At 32.4% G+C, this 27,207-nt stretch overlaps 1 protein-coding gene across 5 annotated transcripts in view; it reads left to right on the forward strand.

Annotated features, from left to right (window-relative positions):
• The window catches only part of LOC134852908 (uncharacterized), a 59,897-nt gene that overhangs the window by 26,387 nt on the left and 6,303 nt on the right, over positions 1-27,207 (forward strand). For 4 of the 5 annotated variants that reach the window (XM_063868769.1, XM_063868765.1, XM_063868766.1 and 1 more), the window contains 2 exons: positions 17,612-17,739; positions 25,889-26,147. In XM_063868769.1, coding sequence (XP_063724839.1) covers positions 17,612-17,739; positions 25,889-26,147 — 387 coding nt within the window. Of the gene's footprint in view, positions 1-15,905; positions 16,728-17,611; positions 17,740-25,888; positions 26,148-27,207 lie in introns of those variants that run through there. The other variant, XM_063868770.1, reaches the window with a different exon arrangement.

Below are 27,207 nucleotides of genomic sequence, written 5' to 3' on the forward strand. Positions count from 1 at the left end.
TCCATGCGGCGCTAACTGCACAAGCAGCCACGGCCGAATCGGGTGGTTTGGAAGAAGAACTGGTAGGAGACCTATTCACACCCAGAATTAAAAATACTGCACTTCAAGATACCCTTACGTTCGAAACGTTCACACCAGATGACTATTAAATTTGAACAAAGTAAACAAACAACACAAGCGTTGCAAAAATCGGTAATAGAAAGCTCAAGTGGAGAACATCTACCTAGGGAAGAACATCTACCTACTTATAGCCATAGATAGATACTCAAAATTTCCATCGGTTAAAATTACACAGTCAACTTGGGGCAAATCATCGGTGAAATTTCTACGTAATTATATTGATACACATGGAATACCGGAATCGATAAGAACTGACCATTTCTCGGGATTAAGAGGCAAAACGATGAAAAATGCAGCAAAAAAATTTGAGAAAAAAAACTATCCAATTGAGGACCACAGGGGATGTGGTCTGATTGAGCGAACAATACAAACCATCAAGAAAAGATTGGGAGTTATGCTATTGGATGAAAATGTCACTTCAATGAAACTTGCTCTTAGCACGATAATTAGAGATCAGACGATCAAGAAAAACGAACCAGCGGTCATCCCCGGCGAAAGCCTATGCGTTGAGCACGTCCACCCTAAGGAAGGAATTGAAAGAAAAAAGTAAAGAAATCACGCGAAACACACCGGCAGAAAAAATACTGGAAACATTCCAAAGCCGCGATCTAATCACAGAGGGCTGGAATCTGTTAGCTGACCAGGTCCTGACAAGAGGATTTTACAGTCCTCAGTAAGGCTGCATTAGAAGCGTACAGGGTTAAACTAGCAACGTTCAAAAGGGATATAAACAAGCCAGTGGAAACGAAACTCGGATTGTTGGAAAAACATCTCTTTCGACGAAAATTCAGAAAGGAAGCACTAGATGTTACGAAAAACTGGAGCGCTTCATGGTGGGTCCCCCTGAATTTTGAAGACAATTTGGCAGATAAGCAAGACAAGCCAGAAGAACCTTGATTATGAGGTGCCCGCAAAGAAACCAAAAAACTGCCCAAAAACGGATTAAACTGAGTAAAAAAACTCATAGCTATTTTAAATTTTATAATAAACTATATAAAATTTAGTTATCCCAAGGGGAGTTTGGTACAGCACATACTGCATGTGCAGTAAGCATTGATAACCTCTCTGCGCACTAACCTTGGGACGCATATCGTTATCTGTAATTACATATATATTGTTACTAAACATAAGTCAAGGCCATTCAGTGTCGATCACTGAACAGACCTTAGTTGACACAATAGCTTACCGTACGCAGATAGGAAACCTGAGCTGGTCCAGGGAACCGTCTTTGAAGAGAAAACTTAGTTTCTGATCTAAATTAACTCTTGAAACTACATACCTTTTCAATTGAGCTTACAGCAATTACATTAGCTTAACACGCCCTCAAATAATTTAGGAGGGGGGGGGGGTAGGGAATATAAATTTTTAGGAAACAACTTGAGTATACCTTAGAATTATAAAATTAACCGTTTGATTACAGAAAATTGATCAGAAATACGTTAGCGTAGGGTTATTAACAGCATTCAAACGTAATCCCACATAAAAATTGTGACAACCAATATGCTCAAAGCTTATCTTAGTTTGTCCGCATTGAAAATTGCTATAAATATAATCAATGAAAACTGCAATCACAACTATCTTTTCAGTATTTTTTGTTCCACTGTCTCTTTGCACAAGAATCATTTTTTCTCACGTCAGTTTTTGTCATAAAATTGATGTACCACTGAAATAAAAGGCAATTTAACAATTTTTCCCTGTAAAATAGTTTTTCATTTAAATTTAAGGTAGATTACGGCGGTAAAAAATCCCTTTACGTATATTTTACCTTTATTCAGGTGAGAAGATTTTTCCGACTCCATTCCGAATGAATTCAGGATTTCTAATGTGTTTTTTTTTGTTCAGGCAAAGCTCCATTTAAATCCATTTTTAGTCCACTTTTGTGGTCTGAGCGTAACATGGGAATCGATTATATTGACAAAATTTAAGACCACATAAATCCCTTACAAACTATTTTTTTACTTTCTTTAATGCGGGAGGGGTCTTAAAAGTTTTTTTCGATAGTCTATTTAGCCCTTTGACCAATTTTTAAATCATAATCGGACATTTTTTTATTGGAATTTTAAGATTAGCAGTTATTTCAATAGATACGACAAATATGTTTTTTTTTGCCTTATATATCTGTTTCCATGACAATTCTGAAAACAGAAGGAAAACAGAAGGTTAAATTGCAATATGATTGCAGAGTAAACTTTCTATTGAGGTATGCTAAGTAAGGTAAGCTCTTAACCCGGGTTGACAAAAAATGGTTATCATGCATTTTTCATTTATGAAAAAAATGCTTATTTTACTCTTTCTTACAATTTCATAGAGCAAAATTTTATGTATGAAAATAGCGAAATAAGCATTTTTTCCATAAATGAAATTGTATGAGAAGCATTTTTTCCATACTATGAAATTGTATGACAAGCATTTTTTCCATAAATGAAAATTCAAACAATTTTTGTTTCGAAATTTCATGTTTCAACCAAAACACTAACCAAAGATTTTTTGTTATGAGAAAACCAGAGTGTAATTGGCAGTTACCACGCAGATTAACTGCATTTGGTGGTTTCAGCCATAATAGTTAATTATAAAATTTTCACGTGGAAATATATACCAAAAAAGTAACTTTTTGAATATGGCTAGATAATTTTTAGCTTAAAAATTGTGATGGTTGAGAAAAAAGGCTTGTTTTTTTTACAAATTTATTTTTGTTTTAGCAAATGGCAAATGAAACAAAAGATAATAAACGTGTTTACAAAAAAAAACTTTTTCATGTGATTTTTGGGTTTTTTGGGTGAGAAACTCATCCTGGACTACGTTATAAACTCAAAAAAATCAAATTTTGCATGCAAATTTTTTTTTTCGTAAAAGTTATATTTCAGCACAGAAACAAGTTTGTAGCCATAAAAGGGATTAAAAACTTTTTACCTCAAATTTTTATTTTTGTTTATGAATAAAAAAGCATATCATACAATTTTCATATATAAAAACTTTATGATAAGCATTTTTTCTGACCGAAAGTAAAATTATGTTTTTGATTGTCAATATGCCCATTATCATAAATATACTCAATTAAATCTATTTAAAGCTACCCAGACACGTTTTTTGGTTATTTTTGAAAAAATTTAATTTTTCTATGACAAAATGACTATTTTATATTTTTCATACATGAAAAGTGTATGACAAGCATTTTTATAAAAAAAATTGAAATAGTTTTTTTGATGAGCAGAAAGCTTCAAAAGAGGCAGTTAGACCAAAATGTTTATTAAAAACTTTTAAAACACTTTTTAAATTTTGCATGAATTTTCTATGACAAGCATTTTTTCCATAGACTTCATATATGAAACTGTATGATAAGCATTTTTCTTCTATGGATGTCAACCCGGGAAATCTCATACACTCTATGTAATTTCTGTACACGGCTAAAAAACTCTTTTAAAAAAATTATGTTGTTGGAAATTTGGGCCTGGTTTGCATCTAAACAACAAACAGTTAAATTTACTGTCACAGAAAACCTTCAAGCTTTGATACTTATAGTCTACGTTTTAATAAGAACTTTGAAAAATTATTTTGCACATAAAACAGTTTTTTTGTGAAAACTGTGTTTTAAGCATCGAATGAATTTTGAATTAGTGCCCGAATTTAGAATTTTTAGGCAAAAAATAGCTCATTGTAAAGTTTTGATACATTACAGTTCTATGACAAGTATTTTCTGAATGCAAAAAAAATGAATTCTAATCAAAAAAGGTTCCCCATTTAGCGAATAAAAGCATTTACCTCATTCAACTGTATGTCAAAATATTTCACAGAATTTTTGAAAGTTTATTTTTATGTGGAAAAAATTCTTATCATACAACTTTGATAAATGAAAGTAGCAGGATTAATGTTTTTTCATAGACTCTTCTTATGGATTTGTAAAATTAAAAACTACCTAAGTCTTTTTCATTTCCCTTCAATTTTTGGTTTTTCAAATGTTGATTCCACGAAACTCAACACCAGCTTGCCTCAAATAAAACTATTATATATTTACCCGGGTTGAAGTCACATAGAAAATCAATACTTCTTCAGAAATGTATTAAAAAATATCAGTTCTTTATCAGAAGAAGTACTGTTACAGTACTGTTTTTATTCTGCTATTTTTCTGAAGTTCAGAAGTTTTGTTCTGATAATTTTTTGATCAGAATAAATTAAGAAGTTTTGTTCTGACACTTCTCTGATCATATCAGAGATGTTATTCTGTTATTTCTATGATCAGAAATCAATTCAGAAAAAAAATCAGATCAGCAATTTTTTGTATAAAAACAGGAAAAAATCTCATGAAAAACAAAATAACGAGCCTAGGCCCAAGCGTGACTTCAGTGAAATTATTTGATTGGACGGGCTTGAAAAACATTTTCGGCCTTCTTCTTGAAGATTAATCTAGGATTTTCTCGTGAAAAAGAAAATCTAAGGAACTCTCGGTTTTAAAAGTCAATTGTAAAACAAAATAAATTAGAATAATTATGATTCTAACAAACTCAAATGAAAGTATAAAGTTAAATTGCACAATACTACAAAAAACACAAAAAAAACACTTCGCTAAAAATTACTTCGCTTTAATTGTTGTTTTCAATTGATGTTCAAATGTGGGGGGTGCATCAATGCTTTTTTCCCTAATTTTACCAAAAAATGCCGTGTTTCCCGGCAAATTTAGTTGCTCAAGCCTTTCATTTACCAACGCTAACACATTTCTATTTTTTCTTGCAAAAAAATTGCATTTTATGATTGTTTTCAGCTAACTTTTAACTGTGGGGGATGCATCAGTTTAAAACAAAAAATTGATTGTAACAAACTAAAAAAAAACAATAAAACAATCAAATTGCAATAAAAATTGCAATAAAAATAAAACAATAAAAATTAAATTGCGTAATACTACAAAAAACATTAAAAAGACACTTCGCTGAAAAATACTACATTTTAATGGTTTTTTTCAACTGATGTTCAGATGTGGGGGGTGCATCAATGCTTTTTTCCCTAATTTTACCAAAAAATATTGTGTTTCCTGGCAAAATTAGTTGCTCAAGCCTTTCAATTACCAACGCTAACACAACTTGTTTCCCGGGAAAACACTACGTTTCTGGGTTGTTTTCAGCTGATATTAAGCTATGGGAGGGATGCATCAATATAAAAAATGCTTTTTTTCCAGATATTTCATCAAACTGCCGTTTTCAAGGCAAATTCAGTTGTTCAAGCCTTTCAATTACCAAAGCTAACACATTTTTTTTAGCAAAAAAAGATTACGTTTTTATTTTGTTTTCAGCTGATGTTAAGCTATGGGGGGGAGGATTGCATCAGTTTAAAAAAACTGCTTTTTCCAGATTTTATCAAAATTTGCCGTATTTCAAGGCAAATTCAGTTGGTCAAGCCCTTCAATTACCAACGCTAACACATTTGTAGTTTTTCGCGAAAAACTACTACGTTTCAAGGTTGTTTTCAGCTGATGTTAAGCTAAGGGGGATGCATCAATTTAAAAAAAATTGTTTTTTTTTCCAGATTTCTATCAAAATTTGACGTATTCCGAGGCAAATTCAGTTGCGCAAGCCTATCAATTACCAACGCTGGAAACCTTTTTTTTTTGCGAAAAATCACTACGTTCTTAGGTTGTTTTTAACTGATGTTAAGCTATGGGGGGATGCATCAATTTAAAAAAATGCTTTTCTTTCCAGATTTGTATCAAAATTTGCCGTATTTCAAGGTAAATTCACATTTCTAACACATTTCTTAACTTTCGCCAAAAAGTTTGCGTTTTTAGATTTTTTAGCTGATTTTCATCTGTAGGGGGATGCATGAAAACGTTTTTTTTTTCCATATTTTCACCAAAATTTGCTATGTTTCCAGTCAAATTTAGTTGGTCAAGCCGTTCAAATACCAACGTAGCCATTCTGCAAAAAATAGATATTTGTAGCTCATTTCTATTTTTTTTCGCATAAAAAAAACGTTTTTAGATTGTTATAATTAAGTTCTAGTTCAGGAGGATACATCAAATTAAAAAACACATGTTTTTTTAGCTGCTCATTCCGCCTAACCACTAAGGTCTACAAATATCTATTTTTTGCAGAAAAACAACTGCGTGTTTTTTTTTCCTTTTGTAACGACAGGTAACAAAACTTTGAAATCGAATCGAAATTTTGTCAAAAAAAGTTAGTCCAGCCATGTTCCAGAATAAAAAGAGAATAAAACAGTACTGTAACAGTAGTGTTACAAATTAAAGCAGTACTGGCAAGTTTTTCCTGTTCAATCAACTGGTCAGATGAGAATCAGAGTAAAAATACTGGTTTCACTCTGATACAGGACTGAATTTCGTTTTACAACTGTTGTTTAACTTGAACAGTACTGATAACCTCTGTGACTTAAACTCGGTATTATGTTTGATGCTTGCGCTCGAATTTTTGAACAGCAGTCTCTACCAAATTATAGCCGCCTGGGGGATGGGATGTCACTGAGAAAGACCAAAAAGGCTTGTTTTAGTTACGGCCCGCTCTCATAAACCAGCTAGTTATACAATCCTAAGATTATCCTAAGTGCCTCTAGAATACATTGTAAGGATAAACAAAAAAAAACGTGCAATGATGTCAAATCTTGGTTCGGCTCTTTATTTTTTTCTCCATTTTAATTTGGCAATAAAATTCTGACTAAAATGGGTAATTTTAAAATTTCAGGCAAGAAAGTACGTGTTAGCCGCATTATTCATTATGCTAAAAATATTATTCTGTTACTTCTGAGATCAGAAATCGATCCAGAAAAAAATCAGAACAGCAACCTTTTGTAGAAAAACAGGAAAAAATCTCACGAAAAACAAAAATCCGCGCCTACGCCTAAGCGTGACTTCAATGACGTTAATTGTTTGGGCTGATTTCAAAAAGTTTTTGGCCTTCTTCTTGAAGATTACAAAAAAAAAGAAAAATCTAAGGAACTCCCGTTTTTAAAACTCAATTGTAAAACAATAAAAGTTAGACTAATTATGATTGCAACAAACTCAAATGAAACTATAAAATTAAATTGCACAGTACTACAAAAAAAACGCAAAAAAACATTGCACGAAAAAATACGTTTAAATGGTTGTTTTCAACTGATGTTCAGATGATGGGGTTGCATCAATGTTTTTTTTCCGAATTAAAAAAAAAACGCCGTGTTTCCCGGCAAATTTAGCTGCTGAAGCCTTTCAGTTACCAACGCTAACACATTTCTGTTTTTTGTTTGAAAAAAATTGCTTTTTATGATTGTTTCCAAATAATTTTTACCTGTGGGGGATGCATCAATTTGAAAAAAAAAAATTTTTTCCACTTTTCAATCAAAGTTTGCCGCATTTCAAGCCTTTCAATTACGAACGCTAACACATTTTCTTTGCGGAAAAAAAATTCCGTTTCTAGGTTGTTTTCAGCTGATGTTAAGCTGTGGGGGGATGCATCAATTTAAAAAAAATGTTTTTTTTTTCAGATTTTAATCAAAATTTGCCGTATTTCAAGGCAAATTCAGTTGCTCAAGCCTTTCAATTACCAACAAAAACACATTTTTTTTGAGTAAAATTCATTAAGTTTTTTGGTTGTTTTTAGCTGATGTTTTTCTATGGGTGTTGATGCATCTATTTTAGAAAAAATGCTTTTTTTTATTTTTTTCAAAATTTGCCGTATTTCAAGGCAAACTCATATAGTCAAGACTTTCAATTACCAACGCTATCACTTTTCTATTTTTTTGAAAAAAAAAACTCGTTTTTAGGTTTTTTTTCAACTGATTTTTATCTGTGGGGGGATGCATCAAAAAGTTTTTTTCCATATTTTTACCAAAAATTGCCGTGTTTCCAGGCAAAATTGGTTGCTCAATTCTTTCAGTTACCGACGCTAGATCATTTTTATGTTTTTGCATAAAAACTGCGTTTTTAGATTGTTTTCATCTGAGTTTTAACTGTGGGCGTTGCATCAATTCAAAAAACATAAATATATATATATCTAACGTCAAGAAATTTCTTTTTTTTTGCAGAACAAAAATTCCGTGTTTAAGTTGTTTTTAGCACAATTGTTATACTTCAGGCTTTTTTAATGTTTTTTTTCCTTTTGTTACGACAGAAAACAAAATTGTGAAATCGAATCGAAACTTCGTAAAAAATAGTTTCCAGCCATGTTTCAGAATAAAAAGAGAATAAAACAGGACTGTAACAGTAGTGTTACAGTTTAGAACAGTGCTGTTAAATTTTTCCTGTTCAATCTCTTGGTCAGGTGAAAATGAGAGTAAAATACAGATTTTACCCTGATATAGGACTGAGTTTTGTTTTACAACTGTTGTTTTACTTGAACAGTACTGATAACCTCTGTGGCTTCAACTCAGTATTATGTTTGATGCTTGCGAACGAATTTTTGAACAGAAGTCTCTACCAAGTTATAGCCCCCTGCGGGAGGGAATGTGACTGAGAAAGACCAAAAAGGCTTGGTTTAGTTACGGCCCGCTCCCATCAACCAGCTAGTTATATAATCCTAAAAACATCCGAAGTGGCTCTAGAATACACTGAAGGAAAAACAAAAAAAACGATGTCAAACCTTGGTTCGGCTCTTTTTCTTTTTCTCCATTCTAATTTGGCATTAAGATTCATAGTGTAATGAGTGAACTTAAAATGCTAGGCACAAAGATACGTGATAGCCATATTATTCATTATGCTTAAAAGAACGCTATAACAATGGGATTTTGCCAACAAGGTTTTTTGTAAGAGTCAACAGGTCGGGTGAAAGCAATATCCGCTTGCTAAAAAATTGGAGACCCTTTGGGGCTATTTATGACATCGATTTTTGGCTCAGCGACACGAAATTTTTTCTAAAAACGCTTTCGGCGATAAAAATGTTTTAGTTTGAGGGGGGGGGGCGGACGCTGAAAAAACTCGACGTGAAAAAAGTTCGAGAAAAGAATTCGGTCAGCGGTCAAACATAGTTATGGAGACTTTTGTAATCGATTTGTAGCAAATTTGGTGTAATGTTGATATAGGTCGCTACAGTTTTTATTAAAACTAAAGGCGAATTTTGCAAAAAAAATTTCAAAAAACGCATATAAATTTTTTGTCCCCATTCCTCGCTCACCCCTTCTAATCATCGGCCTCCTCTATTCCTTTTCTCTTTTAAGAAGAAAATGAAAAAAAAGAACAAAGGGAGCGTCCTTGTTGCGGAATCCGCTTACAGTTCACAAAATACAAAGTGTGGCCTCGTAACGTACTTTTCATCATATGTATTTTTCAGCTATCATGAAACTCGGCACGGCCTTATATGGCTCAATGCTAGAATTTTTTTCCGTTTTCCAAACAATTATGTGAAGTCAATAAAAAGACCGCAAAAACTGATGTTTGCATCTAATAGGGGTAACCAAAACGACCAAATTGCTTACTCAGTTTATAATTTTTAGTCAGAATTTTTTCATAACTTTCTTCGTAATCACAAAATATTTTCTTACTTCATTTTCTTCCGCGGTTTTTGAGAAACAACCCACAAAAGCGAAAGTGACGCACCAACAATAAAAAACAAAAATAAGAAATTAATTGCAAACGATATTTAGTAAAAAGTTACACATACAAATTAGAATCGTATGGGGAGAGCACAATTAAGCCAGCACGGCCCGTTTTCAGGTGTCTCATCAAGCGGAGAAAAATCAAAAACTTCTTAAACTTAAAGGAACGTTCTACTGGTAAACACTTATAAATAGTCAGCCTTTTTAAGACCTCGTCTTAACTTTTTTCTACATAAAAAAAATATTTTTTTGTTTTTTCGGATAGTCTTCAACCTAGTCTTCAACTCTTCTACCTTCAACCTAGAAATTAACAAAAAGATTCCACATATTCATTAAAAATCTCGAATCATGCCCAATAAAAATGTATTTACTAGTACAAAGTCAGCCAAAAAGCTATGATTTGAAATATTCAATTGAATCAGAGAAGCACCATTAAAAAACTGATCCAGGCTAAAAAAACGCTAAGAAAAATTTTAAATAGTTTTCAATTTTAAGGTTTGATCTGTTAAAGTTTTTCTTAATTGAAAAAAACATTCCACAGAACTGCAAAACTATGTTTTTTACTTGATCAATATGCTGATAGAAGTTGAATAAGCTGATAGAAAACAATCTACATCTTAAATTTGGGTGTCAATTAAAAAAGTTAATAGTTCTTTCATCTGATTTTTGGGCACGACAGTGACATGCTCTTGTTTTTTTTTGATTTTAAATGTCACTCTGTTCTGTTTTAACCATTAATTTACGTATAGTATAAAACAAATGAGGGCCAAGAATAGATCATTGAGGTACTCTTAAGGATACTAAATTAAAGTCAATCTTGAAATTGTTTGTCTCAAAATACTGATAACGATTGTCAAGGTAAGTTTCCAAAAGTTGAAGCGCAGGCTCTCAGAATGTTCTATTTTCATTAGCAAGTTAGAGTGATCAAGTGTATCAAAAATTTGGTAAGATCTAAAAGTTTTTTCTGTGTGTTTTGGATTGTTTTGGACACCTGGTTGGGCTTGTCTGAAAAAAGTACGCTCATAATTTTTTCCTAGAACTATAAAAAACGAAATTGGTCTATAGTCTAGATGGTCACCAATTTTTTTTCTGAAAATTTTGTACAAATTTTGCAATTCTTAAGCACTTTGCTTAGATTACTGAGGTAAAGCATCAAAAAAATATCTGTGGGAGGACCTTCTAGTATAATTTCTAATTGCGTGACGAGAACAGTTTCGATATCATAGTTATCTGTACTTTAGTTTTTTTAAAACTCTCGTTGACTTCAATGACATCAAATTCTTTTTTTTTAAAAAAAAAGAATTTTTGCTGCTGACGAGCTACATTTTTTTTCTATGCGAGTTCGGTTGCTTCGAGCAAGTCTAACGCCATTATTTACAAAACGACCATTCAACTGCTCAGAATGTTCTCAGTCAAGTTCAGTGACATGAATTTTTTCCCGTTACTTCTCATTTCGTTCAAAGTTTTGACTCAAGCCTTCTTTTGTTTCGATTATGTTTTCTTTTTCTATGGATGAATCAATTTTGACATTTTGTTTTGGGAACTATATTTGTTCATTGAATCCATTGTTTTAATTTTCAAAATTTTTAATTTGTTATTTTAACCGTTGTTTTTTGCTGTTGCTTTTTTTAACCTCATTCTCATTCCATGGTTGCTTTTTTGTTTGTTTCAGTATTTTTTTAAATAAAAAAATGAGCAATTGTCTTCATATGGATCAATTACTTTTCAAAAACATGTGAAATCATTTGCAGATTCTAAGGACTCTGTAATTGCATAAATTTACCAATTTCATGTTGTAATTGAAAATCTAATTTTTTTTCATTTATAACCCTTTTTTCAACTTGTTCCAGTTTCTAGTATTTCCATGACTGAAAAACAGAATGAAAAAAAAATGAGCAATTGTTTTCATCAATTTTTTTTCTGGAAATTTTGTACAAATTTTGCAATTCTCAAACACTTTGCTTAAGTTACTGAGGTAAAACATAAAAAAATAGCTGTGAGAGGACCTTCTAGTATAAATTCTAATTGCGTGACGAGAACAGTTTTGATATTGTAGTTATATGTACCTTATTTTTTTTTAAAACTCGCGATGACTTCAATGACATCAAATAATTTTTCTTAGAAAAAGAACATTTGCTGCTGACGAGCTATATTTTTTTCTATGCGAGTTGGGTTGTTTCGAGCAAATCTGGCGTCGTTATTTACGAAACAACCGTTAAACTGCTCAGAAGGTTCTCAGTCAAGTTCAGTGACTTGATATTTTTCTCGTTACCTCTCATTTTGTTCAAAGTTTTGACTCAAGCCTTATTTTGTTTCGATTTTGTTTTCTTTTTCTATGGATGAATCAATTTTGACATTTTGTTTTGGGAACTATCTTTGTTCCGCGTATCCGTTGCTTTAATTTTCAAAATTTGTAATTTGTTGTTTTGACCGTTGTTTTTTTGCTGCTGCTTTTTTAAACCTCATTCTCAATCCATGGTTTTTGTTTGTTTCAGTATTGTTTTAGGAAAAAAATGAGCAATTGTTTTCATAGGGATCAATTACTTTTCAAAAACACGTGAAGACGTTTGCAGATTCTAACCTAATTTTTCACTTATAACTCTTTTGTCAACTTGTTCCAGTTCCTAGTATTTTCTTCCCGTGAACCTATCGTTTTCGAGAATTTTGATTAAGACTGAAAAACAGAATGGTCAAGCGCCGAATATGTGCTAATTGGCGTTAAGAATCCTGATGTACTGAAAAACAAGTCAATCATTGTGCTGCTACAATCTGTCACTCTTTTTGGGAGGCAGCCAATTGTGTTTTCTAGCATGCCTTTTCCTATCAAATTATCCTCACTTTTTTTTCGCCATGCCCCATTTAGCTGGAATATTACGTTGAAATTATTAAAAACGACGTGTTAAATTCGAAACTTTAGCAAAAATCCATCCACATAGTTATGGAGACTTTTGTAATCGATTTGTAGCAAATTTGGTGTAATGTTGATATAGGTCGCTACAGTTTTTATTAAAACTAAAGGCGAATTTTGCAAAAAAAATTTCAAAAAACGCATATAAATTTTTTGTCCCCATTCCTCGCTCACCCCTTCTAATCATCGGCCTCCTCTATTCCTTTTCTCTTTTAAGAAGAAAATGAAAAAAAAAGAACAAAGGGAGCGTCCTTGTTGCGGAATCCGCTTAAAGTTCACAAAATACAAAGTGTGGCCTCGTAACGTACTTTTCATCATATGTATTTTTCAGCTATCATGAAACTCGGCACGGCCTTATATGGCTCAATGCTAGAATTTTTTTCCGTTTTCCAAACAATTATGTGAAGTCAATAAAAAGACCGCAAAAACTGATGTTTGCATCTAATAGGGGTAACCAAAACGACCAAATTGCTTACTCAGTTTATAATTTTTAGTCAGAATTTTTTCATAACTTTCTTCGTAATCACAAAATATTTTCTTACTTCATTTTCTTCCGCGGCTTTTAAGAAACAACCCACAAAAGCGAAAATGACGCACCAAATTGAAAAAATTGAAATAAGAAATTAATTGCAAACAATATATAGTAAAAAGTTACACGTGCAAATTAGCATCGTATGGGGAGAGCCCCATTAAGACAGCACGGTCCGTTTTCAGGTGTCTCAACAAGCGGAGAAAAATCAAAAACTTATTAGACTTAATGGAACATTCTACTGGTAAACACTTTATATTAGTCAGCCTTTTTAAGACCTCGTCTTAACTTCTTTTACACAAAAGAAATAATTTTTTGTTTTATCGTATAGTCTTTTCTACCTTCAACCTAAAAATCAACGAAAAGATTCAACATAATCAAAAAAAAATCTCGAATCATGCCCAATAAAATCGTATTTTCTATTACAAAGACAGCCCAAAACCTATGATTAAAAAGATTCAATTGAATTAGAGAAACACCATGGAAAAACTGATCCAGGCTCAAAAACGCTAAGAACAATTTTAAATACTTTTCATTTTTAAGGTTTAATCTATTAAAGTTTTTCTCAATTGAAAAAATATTCCACAGAGCTGCAACACTATGTTTTTCACTTGATCAATATGCTAATAGAAGTTTGGTATGCTGATAGAAAACAATTTACATCTTCAATTTACGAGTGAAATAAAACAATTGATAGGTCTTCCATCTAAATTTTGGGCCCGACAGTGACTTGTTTTTGGTTTTTCGATTTTTAAAGTCACTCTGTTTTTTTTAACCAATAATTTACGTATAGAATAAATAAATAGGGGCCTAGAATAGATCCTTGAGGTACTCTAAAAGTGACTATATTAAAATCGGTCTTGAAATGGTTTGTCTCGATATACTAATAACAATTGTCAAGGTAAGTTTCCAAAAGTTGAAGCACAGGCCCTCAGAAGGTTGTAATTTCATAAGCAAGTTAGAGTGATAAAATGTATCAAAAATTTGGTAAGATCTAAAAGTTTTTTCTTTGTGTTTTGGATTTTTTTGGACACCTGGCTGGGCTTGTCTGAAAAATGTACGCTCATAAACTTTTCCTAGAACTAATTGAAGCGAAATTGGTCTATAGTCTGGAGAGTCATCAATTTTTTTTCTTGAAATTTTATACAAATTTTGCAACTCTTTAATACTTTGCTTAGATTACTGAGGTAAAACATAGAAAAAAATATCTGTGAGAGGACCTTCTAGTATAAATTTTAATTGCGTGACAAGAACAGTTTTGATATTATAGTTATTTGTACCTTATTATTTTTAAACTCTCGATGACTTTAATGACATCAAATCAATATTCTTAAAATAAGAACACTTGCTGCTGACGAGCTACATTTTTTTCTATGCGTGTTCGGTTGCTTCGAGCAAGTCTGTCGCCATTATTTACAAAACGGCCATTAAACTGCTCAGAATGTTCTCAGTCAAGTTCAGTGACATGAATTTTTTCCCGTTACCTCTCATTTCGTTCAAAGTTTTGACTCAAGCCTTATTTTGTTTCGATTTTGATTTCTTTTTCTATGGATGAATCAATTTTGACATTTTGTTTTGGGAACTATCTTTTTTCCGCGCATCCGTTGTTTTAATTTTCAAAATTTGTAATTTGTTGTTTTAACCGTTGTTTTTTGCTGCTGCGTTTTTAAAGCTCATTCTCAATCCATGGTTGCTTTTTGTTTGTTTCAGTATTGTTTTAGGAAAAAAAGAGCAATTGTTTTCATATGGATCAATTACTTTTCAAAAACACGTGAAGACGTTTGCAGATTCTAAGGACTCCGTAATTGCATGCATTTACCAATTTCATGTTGTAAAGGAAAACCTAATTTTTCACTTATAACCCTTTTGTCAACTTGTTCCAGTTTCTAGTATTTTCTTCCCGTGAACCTATCCTTTTCGAGGCTTTTGAGTAAAACAGAAAAACAAAAAGATCAAGCACTGAATGTGTGCTAATTTTCTTTAAGAAACCTGATGTACTGAAAAATAGGTCAGTCATTGTGCTGCTACGATCGGTCATTCTTGTTGGGAGGCAGCCAATTGTGTTTTCTAGTATGCCTTTTCCTATCAAATTATCCTCAATTTTTTTTCGCTTTGCTTAATTTAGCTGGAAATTTACGTTGAATTTACCAAAAACGACGTGTTTATTTTGAAACCCTAGCAAAAATAAAACTCCATTCACATAGTTATGGAGACTTTTGTAATCGGTTTAAAGCAAATTTGGTGGAATGTTGATATAGATCGCTACAGTTTTCATTAAAGCTAAAAGCGAATATTGCGAAATTTTATTCATAAAAAACGCTCATAAGTGTTTTGTCCCCATTCATTGCTTACCCCTCCCAATCCTCGACACCCTCTATTCCTTTTCTTTTTCAAACCCTTTTTCCAATTTCCTAAACAGTTTTGATTTTAGTATTTGTATTTAAAGATCCCAAATCAGAACGGAAATCACGCAAGCACTGGGAACAAAAAAAGCAGAAAAAAATTTTTGATTGAGTTTTTTTAGTATGACTTATATAGAAAAAAAATATTATTCAGTTGTTTGGACCACGGAGCAGCGCGGAAATCGCACAAATGCATTGATATTCTCTTATAAAAAATATTCAATTTTTTGTTAAGTGTTCCCGCAGCAGCGCGGAAATTACATAAATTGACTTGCAGACTTGCAAGTAAATTGTCTATACCTTGCGCGTTTCAATTGTTTTTCTGATATTTCAGATTCCTCCTAGCCTTGTTAGTATCCTGCTTTTCACCGAAGCAGAAATTTTGCAAAAGATAGAGGGATTATTTTTTCCGTAATTACCATGTACATTTGACACACTTTGCTTCACCCATGGGAAATATTTACTTTTCGGTTTGTCTGAAAAAAATCAATTGTTGTATGCGTAACTTCAATTAGTGCCATTGCATCGAACGGTGGATTTCATATTAGAGCACAATCTTTGCTTGTATATCTCTACTGTGCTGGCAGCCTTTCATCTCTGTTTCAGATCCTGAAGTTTCAGATCCTGAATTTCACACTTCTGTTTTTTTTTTGTTTTCCTCCTAAAACCAACAGTTCCGGTTCCAGCTTACACATCTAATTGTCTATCGTATTTTTACTTACAAATACCTCTTTGCAGAAGCTGGGTTCCATTGTCGGTTTCCATTATAACTTTAAAAATTCAATTTTTAGTTTGATAACAGAAAAAACTGAGGAACTAATCACTAATTTTGAACGTCTGAAAAATGTAAATCATCATTGGAATTTTTCTTAAGTTGTCTTGAAAAATGAGGGCCTCTCAAATTATTAAGAACTTTGAAATGTTGAAGGTTTTTAGATTTACTTGGGTTTACTCAGTTCGAAGCGGTTAGATAATAATTTACTCCTAGTATAAAACAAGACTGCTCGTATATTATTGAAAACATATAAATTTTGATGAAATCAAAAAGTATAATTTTGAGTCGTACGAAATCAATACGACCAATTAGCTAGCCTCATTTCAATTCGGAACGTTTTTGTTGCGCGGGATAATTTGCAAACGCATAGACAGTTCGCTTTACGCTCTCATCATTATGAATAAACTATTCAAAGCGCGCATAAATTAGTCCATAACATGGCCATTTTAGCAATTCGCAAATCACCAGAGCTTCACAAAAATATTGTAGGTAAATTTTTTTTCAAATTGAATTTCAGGAAGTCGATATCTTTTATGAGCTATATTTTTTTTTGAAAACTATTATTTCGATCGGCGAAAATTGACTGAATAACAAAAACTGGAAGAAATCAAAGTTTGACATTTGGTTTGATGTCTTCTTGTATTAATACAAAATAACAAGCAGACGGCTCGTATCAAGGCGCAACACTGAATGTTCCGATTGCGGTTTGAAGTCAAAGAAAAAGTTTTCTTTTGTCAAAAATTGATAAGATTTTGGTAAAAAATGCAATTTTTTTTCTTTATTTTTCATTTTTTCGTTAGATCATTTTGCTTGCGTTAATTCTATTTGAAATTATTTTATTTCACCGTTTGCGCATAAATATCACAAAAAATATCGCGCTTTAATTACATCCCAAATTGCCAAATTTGCAATTTTCAAATTTGAAGAAAAACAATCACTGGTAAAATTATATTTTAATTTTGAGCTCAAGACATTAGTACTTTCCAGATGATATGAAATATCCCGTCAAAAAAGGCTTGTAAAACATTCAAAATTAGTTTGTAGAAAAAACCACTCCACAAGCACAAATATTCTATCACTTTCTTTGAAAGTCGGAACAATAAGAAAAACTCGGAGAGACTATTTCGCCGAATATTTCTACTATAGTCCGTTCTGCTAGTTCGTTTCTAACTCTGCTGCGTTGCAGTACAAGATATCGGAAATAGAAAACATTTATGGGCAAAAGTCAGGTCGATCATGCTGTAGCAGTGAAGCCTAAAATAGAGAAAAAAATTAATGTTGTAGTTTCATTTCATTCTACATAAAGTTGAATCAAACCACTTCAGTTTCTTTGCAAAAATTTTTTTTCTGTATAAATCACATCCACGTTTTAGCTGATGAGTACAGCTGGGGAACAGAGTGGTTTTCAAGCGACCCTAGTTTGATAACCACTCGAAACAATGCAACTGATTTGATCAAATTCCGACCCAAAGAGTGCTATTCATCACTAACTGGAACAAAGGTAAGTATAAATTATAGCAACCGGCTGCTAAAATCCCCCCCCCCTTAAAATCTTTGTTCAGAGAATACTGAATATTAGAAATGCTCGACATTCACTAAAGTGCGCTTGTGCATGCTATTTAAAGGGGGTATATATGTCTGTTATTTTGATGCGCAGAGCCGTACTTACATTGTGAAGAAAAAAAAACAGCTATAGATATCCGATTTAGAAAAAAAAATTCAAACCTTCTTTAGATAAACGATCTGTTTCTGAAACTCTTGGCCGTATTGTAGTTATCGTTAACCCCCACCCACTAGTCTGCTCATATGCGTCCCATCTGATTTAGATGCGGTGGTAGGACCAATTTTTTGAAGATCATTGTCATTTTTGTCTTCGAATGGATTGACCTGAACGGGTGGCTCTATGCAGTCAACCTGAAGACCTGGTCGTGCTATTTGTTTTCTTTGTTGTCAATTTGAATATGATTTTCTTAGTGTTGCCGATTGTATTTTTTGTGGTTGTCAGTTTGAATATGGTTTTCTAAGTGTTGCCGATTGTATTTTTTGGGCAATTGTTGTGTGTCGCAGGAATGGATGGGATCTTGCGCATGGCTGCTTCCGTTTCAAATTTTTCACAAGAGGCTGTAGATTTACAGTATTAGGTTAACATCCTTCTCCAAACCCCCCTTCCCCCAGATATACCAAGTTGATATTTTCCGCTCAGCCTTTAATTTGAAATAAATTTTCTAAGCGCTGCATGTAAATCATGTAAGCTTGATTCTGATCGGCTGGAAATTCCAACTTAGAATCAATTCAACATCCTCCCCCAACATCCTCCCCTTTCCTCCTCTAAAGTGAGATTCATTTTTGTACTGATCTGGTTTAGAATCTCTCCCTAGAATTGAATCTATATATCCGGTGCAATCTTAGTCTTAGCCTAACTCTGGCCAAATGATCATCGATTGTCTGTATCAATTCTTCTAATTTCGGGTGGAGCATCAACATGGTTTTGTATCTGACTATCGTATATATTTCGCTCACTTTCGGCGGAACCTGGTAAGATAGAGATGACAGAATGAAAATGAGTCAATTTCTCGCGGTTCCTAATGGCTGTTGTTATTACCGGAACGAGTGAAATTTCTTTTCACACTTGAGTGGTCTTGACATTAAATTGCTTATTCGTAATATTTGACTCAAAAGCCGATTTTTTTAATCAGAAATTGGTTGGATTTCACTCGTGAACAAATCCTATACTCTTTTTTTCCCATTATTATTCCATTGGGGAAAAACATTTTTCAATTGGGGACAATTATCTTCCCAACCTCAATTTCTTTTGTCTGCTAAAAAAAATGATTGTAGATTTTTTCGCACATATAAATTTTAACAATTTTTCATCTTTGGAAAATTCAATACAAAAAATGGCTTGGGTAACATCTTTTTATTTTTCTTCTTCATTTTTGATGTAGTTATAGTTGGTTTTATGTTATCCGTAAGAAAAACTTTTCGGCGAATTTAGTTTTTTTTGCTGAAACACCTTTTTAGATTTTTGTTTGTTTCTGTAATAATGATAACGAGGTTCACAAAATCATTTGACTGATTTCAAATTTATGCACAACTAATGGACGTGTCTAGATTAATATTAGACATTAATTTTTAAGTTTCTCAAGCTTGTAATGTTTCATGCATGATTGATTTTTTAAAGCATTGTAGGACTTTTTGATTTATTTACTGTTTAGTGCTCAAACAAAATTGAATCCCGCAAAGCAAACAAGCCTGATTTTTTTCCATCAAGTTTCCAACAGATATTTGACTTAGTCGCATGTTTTGAGTTCATTTTTCTGTTAAATACGTTTCCATTTCATTTTCTTTGTTTGTAAAATAAATGAAGTTGCATTTGATTTTTTGGTTGTATTAATGTTTACTGAATTGTTCCAAATTAAGGCCAGCTAATCAATCGTATTAGTTTCATATTACTCAAATTTTCATACTTGGTGTTTGACATTGTCGAAAACTTATGGTGTTTTATTAATTTACCAACAACTATTCGGTTTCGATTAAGAAACAGTCGGAACATTCAAGTCTCTGCACTGATATACGTGCAGTCAAGTTGTTTTATGAACAATTTCGTCTTTTATGGGTGCATGACCAAATTGCAAACTAATCAAATTGCAAAATACAATTTCAGTCCATTTTTTCCTTAAAATGGCTGTCTGAAACCTCTTGCCAACTTTTGAAGAAAGTCACGAGAAAAAATGTGCTAGCCGTGGTTTTTTTATAGATAGTTTTGAGCTTCGACCAGCAATTTTCGAAAATGTTTGTTGTCAGCCAAAATCAAAAACATATTTTTTTTGTGATCTTTTTGTCAAATTTACCGGCTTAAAATATGCCAATTTGGTCAATTTGAGGTAATTAGCGCGCGATATTTCTCAGCTATTAGCCCGTAAGCGGATATTTATTACGTTAAAGAAATCGTTCCAAATCGAATTGAGGCATGCTATTTGATCCGTTTCTTGTATGAGAAATGCAATTTTTTTTTATTCACTCTTATGCGAACAGTCTTTTGAACAAAATTAACGAAATGATTGTGCTCGGGGTGTTTTTTTCTTCTTTTTTGGAGCAATTTTTTATATATCAGTTCAAAAATTTAGTTAATCTGAGCACAATTTTTAAAAGATGCTTCACCTGTGATTTTTTATGTAACGTTATGGGGATTTAATGATTGCCATTTTGGCCAACTCGGGACAATTAACGCGCGACTTATTTGGCGCTATTAACGCGTAGGCGGAGATTTAATCTGTCTGAGAAGTCCTCAAAATTGGTTGAAAGAAGCTTATTTGCCAAATTTGTTTTGTTACTAGAAGCCGAACTATCATTTTTTACTTATATGTGAGAGCATGATTTTTGCAAAAAAAAACTAAAATTTAGAAAAAAATCATTTGTTTAGTACCTTATATTTTTCATGTTATTACTGCTCAGTAGACCCTAAAAAGCAGTCGGAACCTTCAGAGCTGCGCCCTGATACAAAAACTTTTGATTTAATTTTATTGTTAATTTATTGTTGTCAATATTGGCCTCTAAAGTTATTTGAACGTAATTTGATCAGAAAGAGAAATAATATTAAATTACGCCCATAGATAAATAGTTTCTCAATAACTTAAACTTTTAAAAGTTCAAGTACATTCCTCCATTATGGACTGGCAAATTAAGGGCAAATTTGTCTAAAGCTGAATCTCTTGTGCCTAACATGAGAACACTTTCCTTTGAATTGGTAAAGACATTTGGCGAGACTAACTTTCTTTTTGTTTTCTCTCTGGCTTCACAATATATTTTTGTCAAAATTAAAAACTTGATAGTCATGTCCCGCGTTTTGACTCGTCCGGGTTAAAAAAATGCTTATCATACTATTTCATATTATGAAAAAATGGCTTATCATACTATTTCATACTATTTCATACCTAAAAAAAATACTAATAAAATATCATGATTAGTATTTTTTCCATACCAAGAAATATTCCTTCATGCATTTTTTGGCACATTCTTGAATTAAATAACAAGCGTTTTGCCATACTTTTTATCATAAAACTTTTTCGTTAGCACAAAGATTCCGTTACTTTCGTTACGAAAGTTTGAACAACAAAAACTTATAATCTTCGTAAAGTGAAATAACTGTTGTTCTGGTCAGGCAACTACGTAGATGGTCATTACTGCTCTGACTTTTGAAGAAACTGACGGAATAATTTTGCATGGGGTGGTTTTTCACTATACCATTTTCGGCTGATTTGTTATCAAGTTTTGACAAAATTGTCATACACCATTCAAAAGGTATTGTTGTACTGAGCTCAAAATGAAAAACACTAACTCACTTATGATTATTTTTGCAAAATCAAGGGGGTTTAAAGGTTGCTAATTCGGCTAATTTGGGTTAATCAATTCGTGGTATTTTTCGTGCTTTTGAAATGAAGTGAAGATGTCGTTCCAAACTGAAATAAAATTTTAGAAAACGTTCCAAACTGAAATGATGCACCCGATTTGGTCCCATTGATAATTTGCTAAATGCAAAAATGTCCATTGTGTTAATGAAAGTGTTGGTATGGTTTTTGAAACTATTTTTTTTCTTGACGTTTATCAGTTTTTAAAACGAACACTTTTCCATAGGACAGTTTTGTTCACTATTTTGTTTGCTGTGACGTAATTAAAAGATCAATCATTAGACCGATTATTACTTTGGCAATCTGATTATAGATTGACCGAAGAACTGATATGTTCATAGGGCTATCCGATTAAACGTTGTTTTTAAGTTTGTCAAGCTTGTAAGGTTTCATGCATGATTGATTTCTTTAGCAATTTTTTGATATATTTGCTGTTCAAGCTCAAACAAGTTTGAATCTCGCGAACTGAACATGTCTAATTTTATCAGAAAGAGGAATCACAATAAATTACGCCCAGTAGATAAAAAGTTTCTCGATAACTTGAATTTGTAATCTTTCAAGTACATTCCTCCATTATGTACTGGCAAATTTACGGGAAATTAGGCTAAAGTTGAATATTTTATGCCTAACGTGAGTACAATTTCCTTTGAATTGGCGGAGAAACGTGGCGAGACTAATTTTTTTTTGTTTTCACTCTGGCTTCAACAATAATTTTGAGTCAACGTCAAAAGCCTGATAGTCGTGTGCCGCCTTTCGAATCACCTGGTTTGACAAAAAAACGCTTATCATACTATTTCATATTAGGAAAAAATGCTTCTCATACAATTTTATAATATTTCATACATAAAAAACTATTAAAAGAGCAAGATAAGTTTTTTCCATACTGTGAAATAATATATTATGAATTTTTTAAAGTTAGCAAACAATCAGTTTGCCATACTTTTTTTTGCAAAAATTTTGTGAAGAAAAGCTCTAGCAAATTTTTTTTGTTCTATGAAATTGTATGATAAACATTTTTTCCATATTAAGAAATTGTTTGATAAGCATTTTTCCTTAAATGAATTTACAAAAAAATTTTGTTTTGATTTTTTGTGTTTCATCTCAGACACTAATCAAGGCTTTTTCGGCATAAAAAAACCCAGAGTGTAACTGGCAGTTGCCACGCAGATAAACTGCATTTTCTGATTTTAGCCAAGTAAGTTATTTTAACAATTTCACACGGATTAATGTACCAAAATTGTAACTTATTGTGTATGGCTAGATACTTTTTAGCTTGAAAATTTTAGTGGTTGAGAAAAAAGTTCGTTGTTCTTACAAACTTATCTTTATCTTAGCATATGAAACAAAAAAAATATGTTTACAAGAAAAAACACTTTTGATGTTTTTTGGATTTTTTGGGTGAAAAACGTATCCTGGACTACGTTATAAACAGAAAAAGTTAATTTTTGCATGCAAATTTTTCTTGTAAAACATTTATTTGAGCACACAAACAAGTTTGCAACCAAAAATAGGATTAATTTTTTTTCATATTCGTTGGTTTTTTTTTCTCTGAAGAAAAAACATATCATACAATTTTCATTTATAATAACTAAATTCTAAACTTTTTTGCCGACAGCAATTGAAATTGTATGTTTGACAGTAAGTTGATCTCAACCACTGAAAACCCCTATTATACTCATTTAGAAATGCCCAAACAAAGTTTCAATTGATTTTTGAGTTTTCTCTCTTTTATCCAAAAAATGCTTTTCGTACAATTTCATACATACTTACAAAACTAAAATCATGTTTTTGATGTTAAATTGCTTTTTGTCATAGAAAGTCTTCTTTAACTTCATTTGTAATCACCGAGACAGGTTTTTGAAGAGATTTTTGAAAAAAAAGTTCAATCACAAAATTCATATCATACAATTTTCATCTATGAAAATTATATGACAAGCATTTTCTCATCCAAAATTGTTTTGTCATTATTTACATGACCATAAAATTTCAAATGAGCCAAATTGAATAAAACTGTGCATTAAAAATCTTGAAAACTGTTTTTTAATTTTGTATGGAAATAGTATGATAAGCATTTTTTCCATGGACGCCATATATGAAATTGTATGTTAAGTGTTTTCCTTCTATGTACGTCAACCCGGGCATCTGCAGAAGATAATGATTGTTATGCAACACGCCGTTTCTGTAATTCAGTTGATAATTTCTACTGAGCTATTTGGCTGGTAATTATTTTTCTGACATTCGAAGAAAATGAAGATTGTTTATGCTCTCGGCGGTTTTTATTCTTAAGATAAGTTTTCAAAGAGTTTTATCTCTCGGGGACTCGCTCAACTCTTTATTAACCCGGCACGAGTCTAGCGGGAAGTATATCAAGAAGTGGTCCTTGTAGCCATATTAATACGTCTGTTTGCAATTTGGTTTGGAGTACTCATTCAGCATCCTTTATCAATGTTTTAGGAACCTTTACCCCCCACTCTGTTATAAGGCGCCTCCACCCCCATCTCGTAGAAACGACGTCGCTTAAATTGCCGGCTGATGAGCTCGTTGCTGATAGTCGTTTAAGTGTTTGATCTGAGTTTAAGTCTGGGGTGGCCTTCTCATACAGTAATTTCAGATAAGATACACCGTCTGTTCGTCACGCTATTTTATTTTCGGCCGGATAGGTCCGCGCAACTTTTTAATCTAATTCCAATTCTAATCTTACTCTTATATTTCCTAGTCTCGTTAGATCTAGAATATACTGATATTCTTGCGAGATTAGAGGAGAAAAGGAAGTAACTGATTTTAGTCTGTATTATATTTTCTCTGGCTGAAAGTAGAAATAGTTTCAGCTTTACATTTTATTGTAATTTTAGTAATGGATCATGATTTCTTAGTTTTAAATTTTTTACAGTGATGAATATCAACGTATATTATAAGTACTTGTTTTGAACTGGTTCCAGATGCAATATCGACAGATCAAGTTCGTTTTCAAACTCTGGTACGAGCAGTCTTGTCTCACTTTCTTCGTCAGTTGATTGTATTCATTTTGTGCCTCTAAACTTATGTGATCAGAATTGCATCAGATTAGGGTGAAAATGAAATTTAGTACACATAATTTTTCGCCTCAACTTGAACGTTTTGAAGTGTCGCCCAGCAAAATTGTAAATTTCACGAGAAATGTGATCATTTTTTAGTTTCGAAAATGGAATTTCCCAATCACATTTTCTAGCGAACCAAAATTTTTCTAACTGGGTTACAATTTTATCAAAAAAAGGTCAATATAATTGTTTTAGAAAATCAAGATTGGAAGTTCGAAAAGTCGGGTCATTTTCTCAAAACACAAGTCACTTTTTTTTCTGTTTACTTGCGTTCATTGACTCTTTTCCAGCGTCTCTCGGCTAGGTTTAAGTTCATGTACGTTCCTCCGTTGACGTACTGGTTCTGTTCCGACCAGCCTCCTAAGTGTGTTTTCTTTTGCAGGGCGTAGTGTGTATTCGTCTCTTTCGACCATTTTTGGATATGTCAGGGAAAACTGACAGGGGCGCAAGTGTGGTAACCTATAAAACTATATATATTTGTAAAACCATATTTTGGATTTTAAAACTAAAATTGAGCAAATTGTCAGAGTGATGAAAAAAAAAATCTGGTTAATCGTTTTGTTTTTCAGACTGAATAAGATAAGGCTTTAGACAGAGTTTGATCAGAGTTTTCCAAAAATTTTAACGCTGTATTAGCTATTTTTACGACTCGTTCATGCATTCTTCAGTGGTTTCAATAGCTACTTCTACAAAATTAATGACAGTCAACTTTTGAAAAAAAAATTGAGTGAAAAATCTTTTTTTGATTTTTTGTTTCGATTTTTTTTATTCATACTTTTTCTTCAGTCAGTGCGGCGGGAGGATTCTTTATTACTTGTAGATGTTTCTTATCATTATCCTTTTGATATCATTGAATTTTTTCAACTGAAAATAAGTGCGCTATAAAAGCTGTGTTCATCAAGGTCAAAGAGTAAAGGTCATTTGGCTTACTAAATTCTTTGCTCTTTCTACTCAGTTTTGTCAATTTTGGGAAATATTTCAATAAAATTTATAAAAAGTTTTTAACGAAAATCTGTTTTTTTTAAATTTTCTCTTTTTTCAAGATCTTGGCATTTCTACTTCTGAAAAAATATTTAAAAATTATTGAAATTTTTTCGAAAAACCGCTTTCTTGAAGATCTTTTTTCCAAATGAAGCGAAATTATTACAACGTCTAAATCTGCAAGGTGGATGTTTCATACTGTGAGATTGACAGCACTCAGGACTTCAACATGATTGTCAAACACTTCAAAAAAATCGGAACTCTTTTGGACTGGTATGGAGCAAGGGCTCATTGCAATTCTATCGGAGGCAGATTGTACGATGACATCAACTTCGCAACAAATGGCGAGGCCGAGGAGTTGTATTTGCATTTGCAGAAACACTGGTTTGATTTATGGTTCGGCCTTTGGTCTCCAGCAAACAGTGGAACTTGGCAAACCACAGGTACACTGATATATGAGAAATGAAGTTAGAAAAGTCCTATAAAACCGTTCCTATTTGCTATAAGACTTAAACCACAGGTACAATTCTGATAAAGGAGCAATGAAATTAGATTCGTCCTATAAAAGGGTGCCTATTTTAAGACTTACACCACAGAAACAAGTCTGCTAAGTGAAAAAAGAAGTTAAACTTGTCCTATAAAACAGTGCCTATTTATTATAAGACTTACACCACAGGTACAAGTCTGATGAAGAAGCAAGGAAGGTAGGTTTGTCCTATAATACGTTGCCTATGTTTTATAAATATTACACCACAGGTACAAGTCTGTTAAATGGGGACTGAAGTTCGATTTATCCTCTAAAACCGCGCCTGTTCACTATAAGACTTACCCCACAGGTAAAAGTCTGAGAAACAAGCAATGAAAATGGATTTGTACTATGAAATGGTACTTTTTTTATAAGATTTACACCACAGGTACTTGTCTGATAAATGAGAAAAGAAATAAGATTTGTCCTAAATAACGATGCCTATTTTTTATAATACTTACACCACAGGTAGAACTCTGATAAGGAAACAATGAAATTAGATTTTTCCTATAAAACGGTGCTTTTTTATAAGAATTACACCACAGGTACAATTATGATAAATGAGAAAAGAAGTTAGAATAGTAGATGTTGGAGGTTAGGAGGGGGGGGGGGGGGGCTGCGTGGCTGACCCTATGTATTAAGATACATTATAGATTTCGGGTCAGCCTCGTTATGTATTAACATTGGGTATAGAGTCTACAATGTAATAAGATAGGGAATAGACTTGGTAAGGTTTCATGGTTTGTGTGATGGTAATAGAATCGTAAGAAAAATGAATTATTGGGTTTTGAATGGAAATGTCTATTTTTTCGCAAAAGTTTTGGCGCTCGTTATCTAACTGGTAATAATCACTAGTTAGTTACGTGTAGATTTTGGAATGAAGGTGTTTTAATTAGTTTTTTGGTATATGGTAAGTAAAGGGTAAGAGTTTATGGGTAAAAATTGAGATTTTTTTTTTCAAAAAACAGATTTTTTTT

The sequence above is a fragment of the Symsagittifera roscoffensis genome, chromosome 8 (genome assembly GCF_963678635.1).
Source record: "Symsagittifera roscoffensis chromosome 8, txSymRosc1.1, whole genome shotgun sequence".
Taxonomy (NCBI): Eukaryota; Metazoa; Xenacoelomorpha; order Acoela; family Convolutidae; genus Symsagittifera; species Symsagittifera roscoffensis.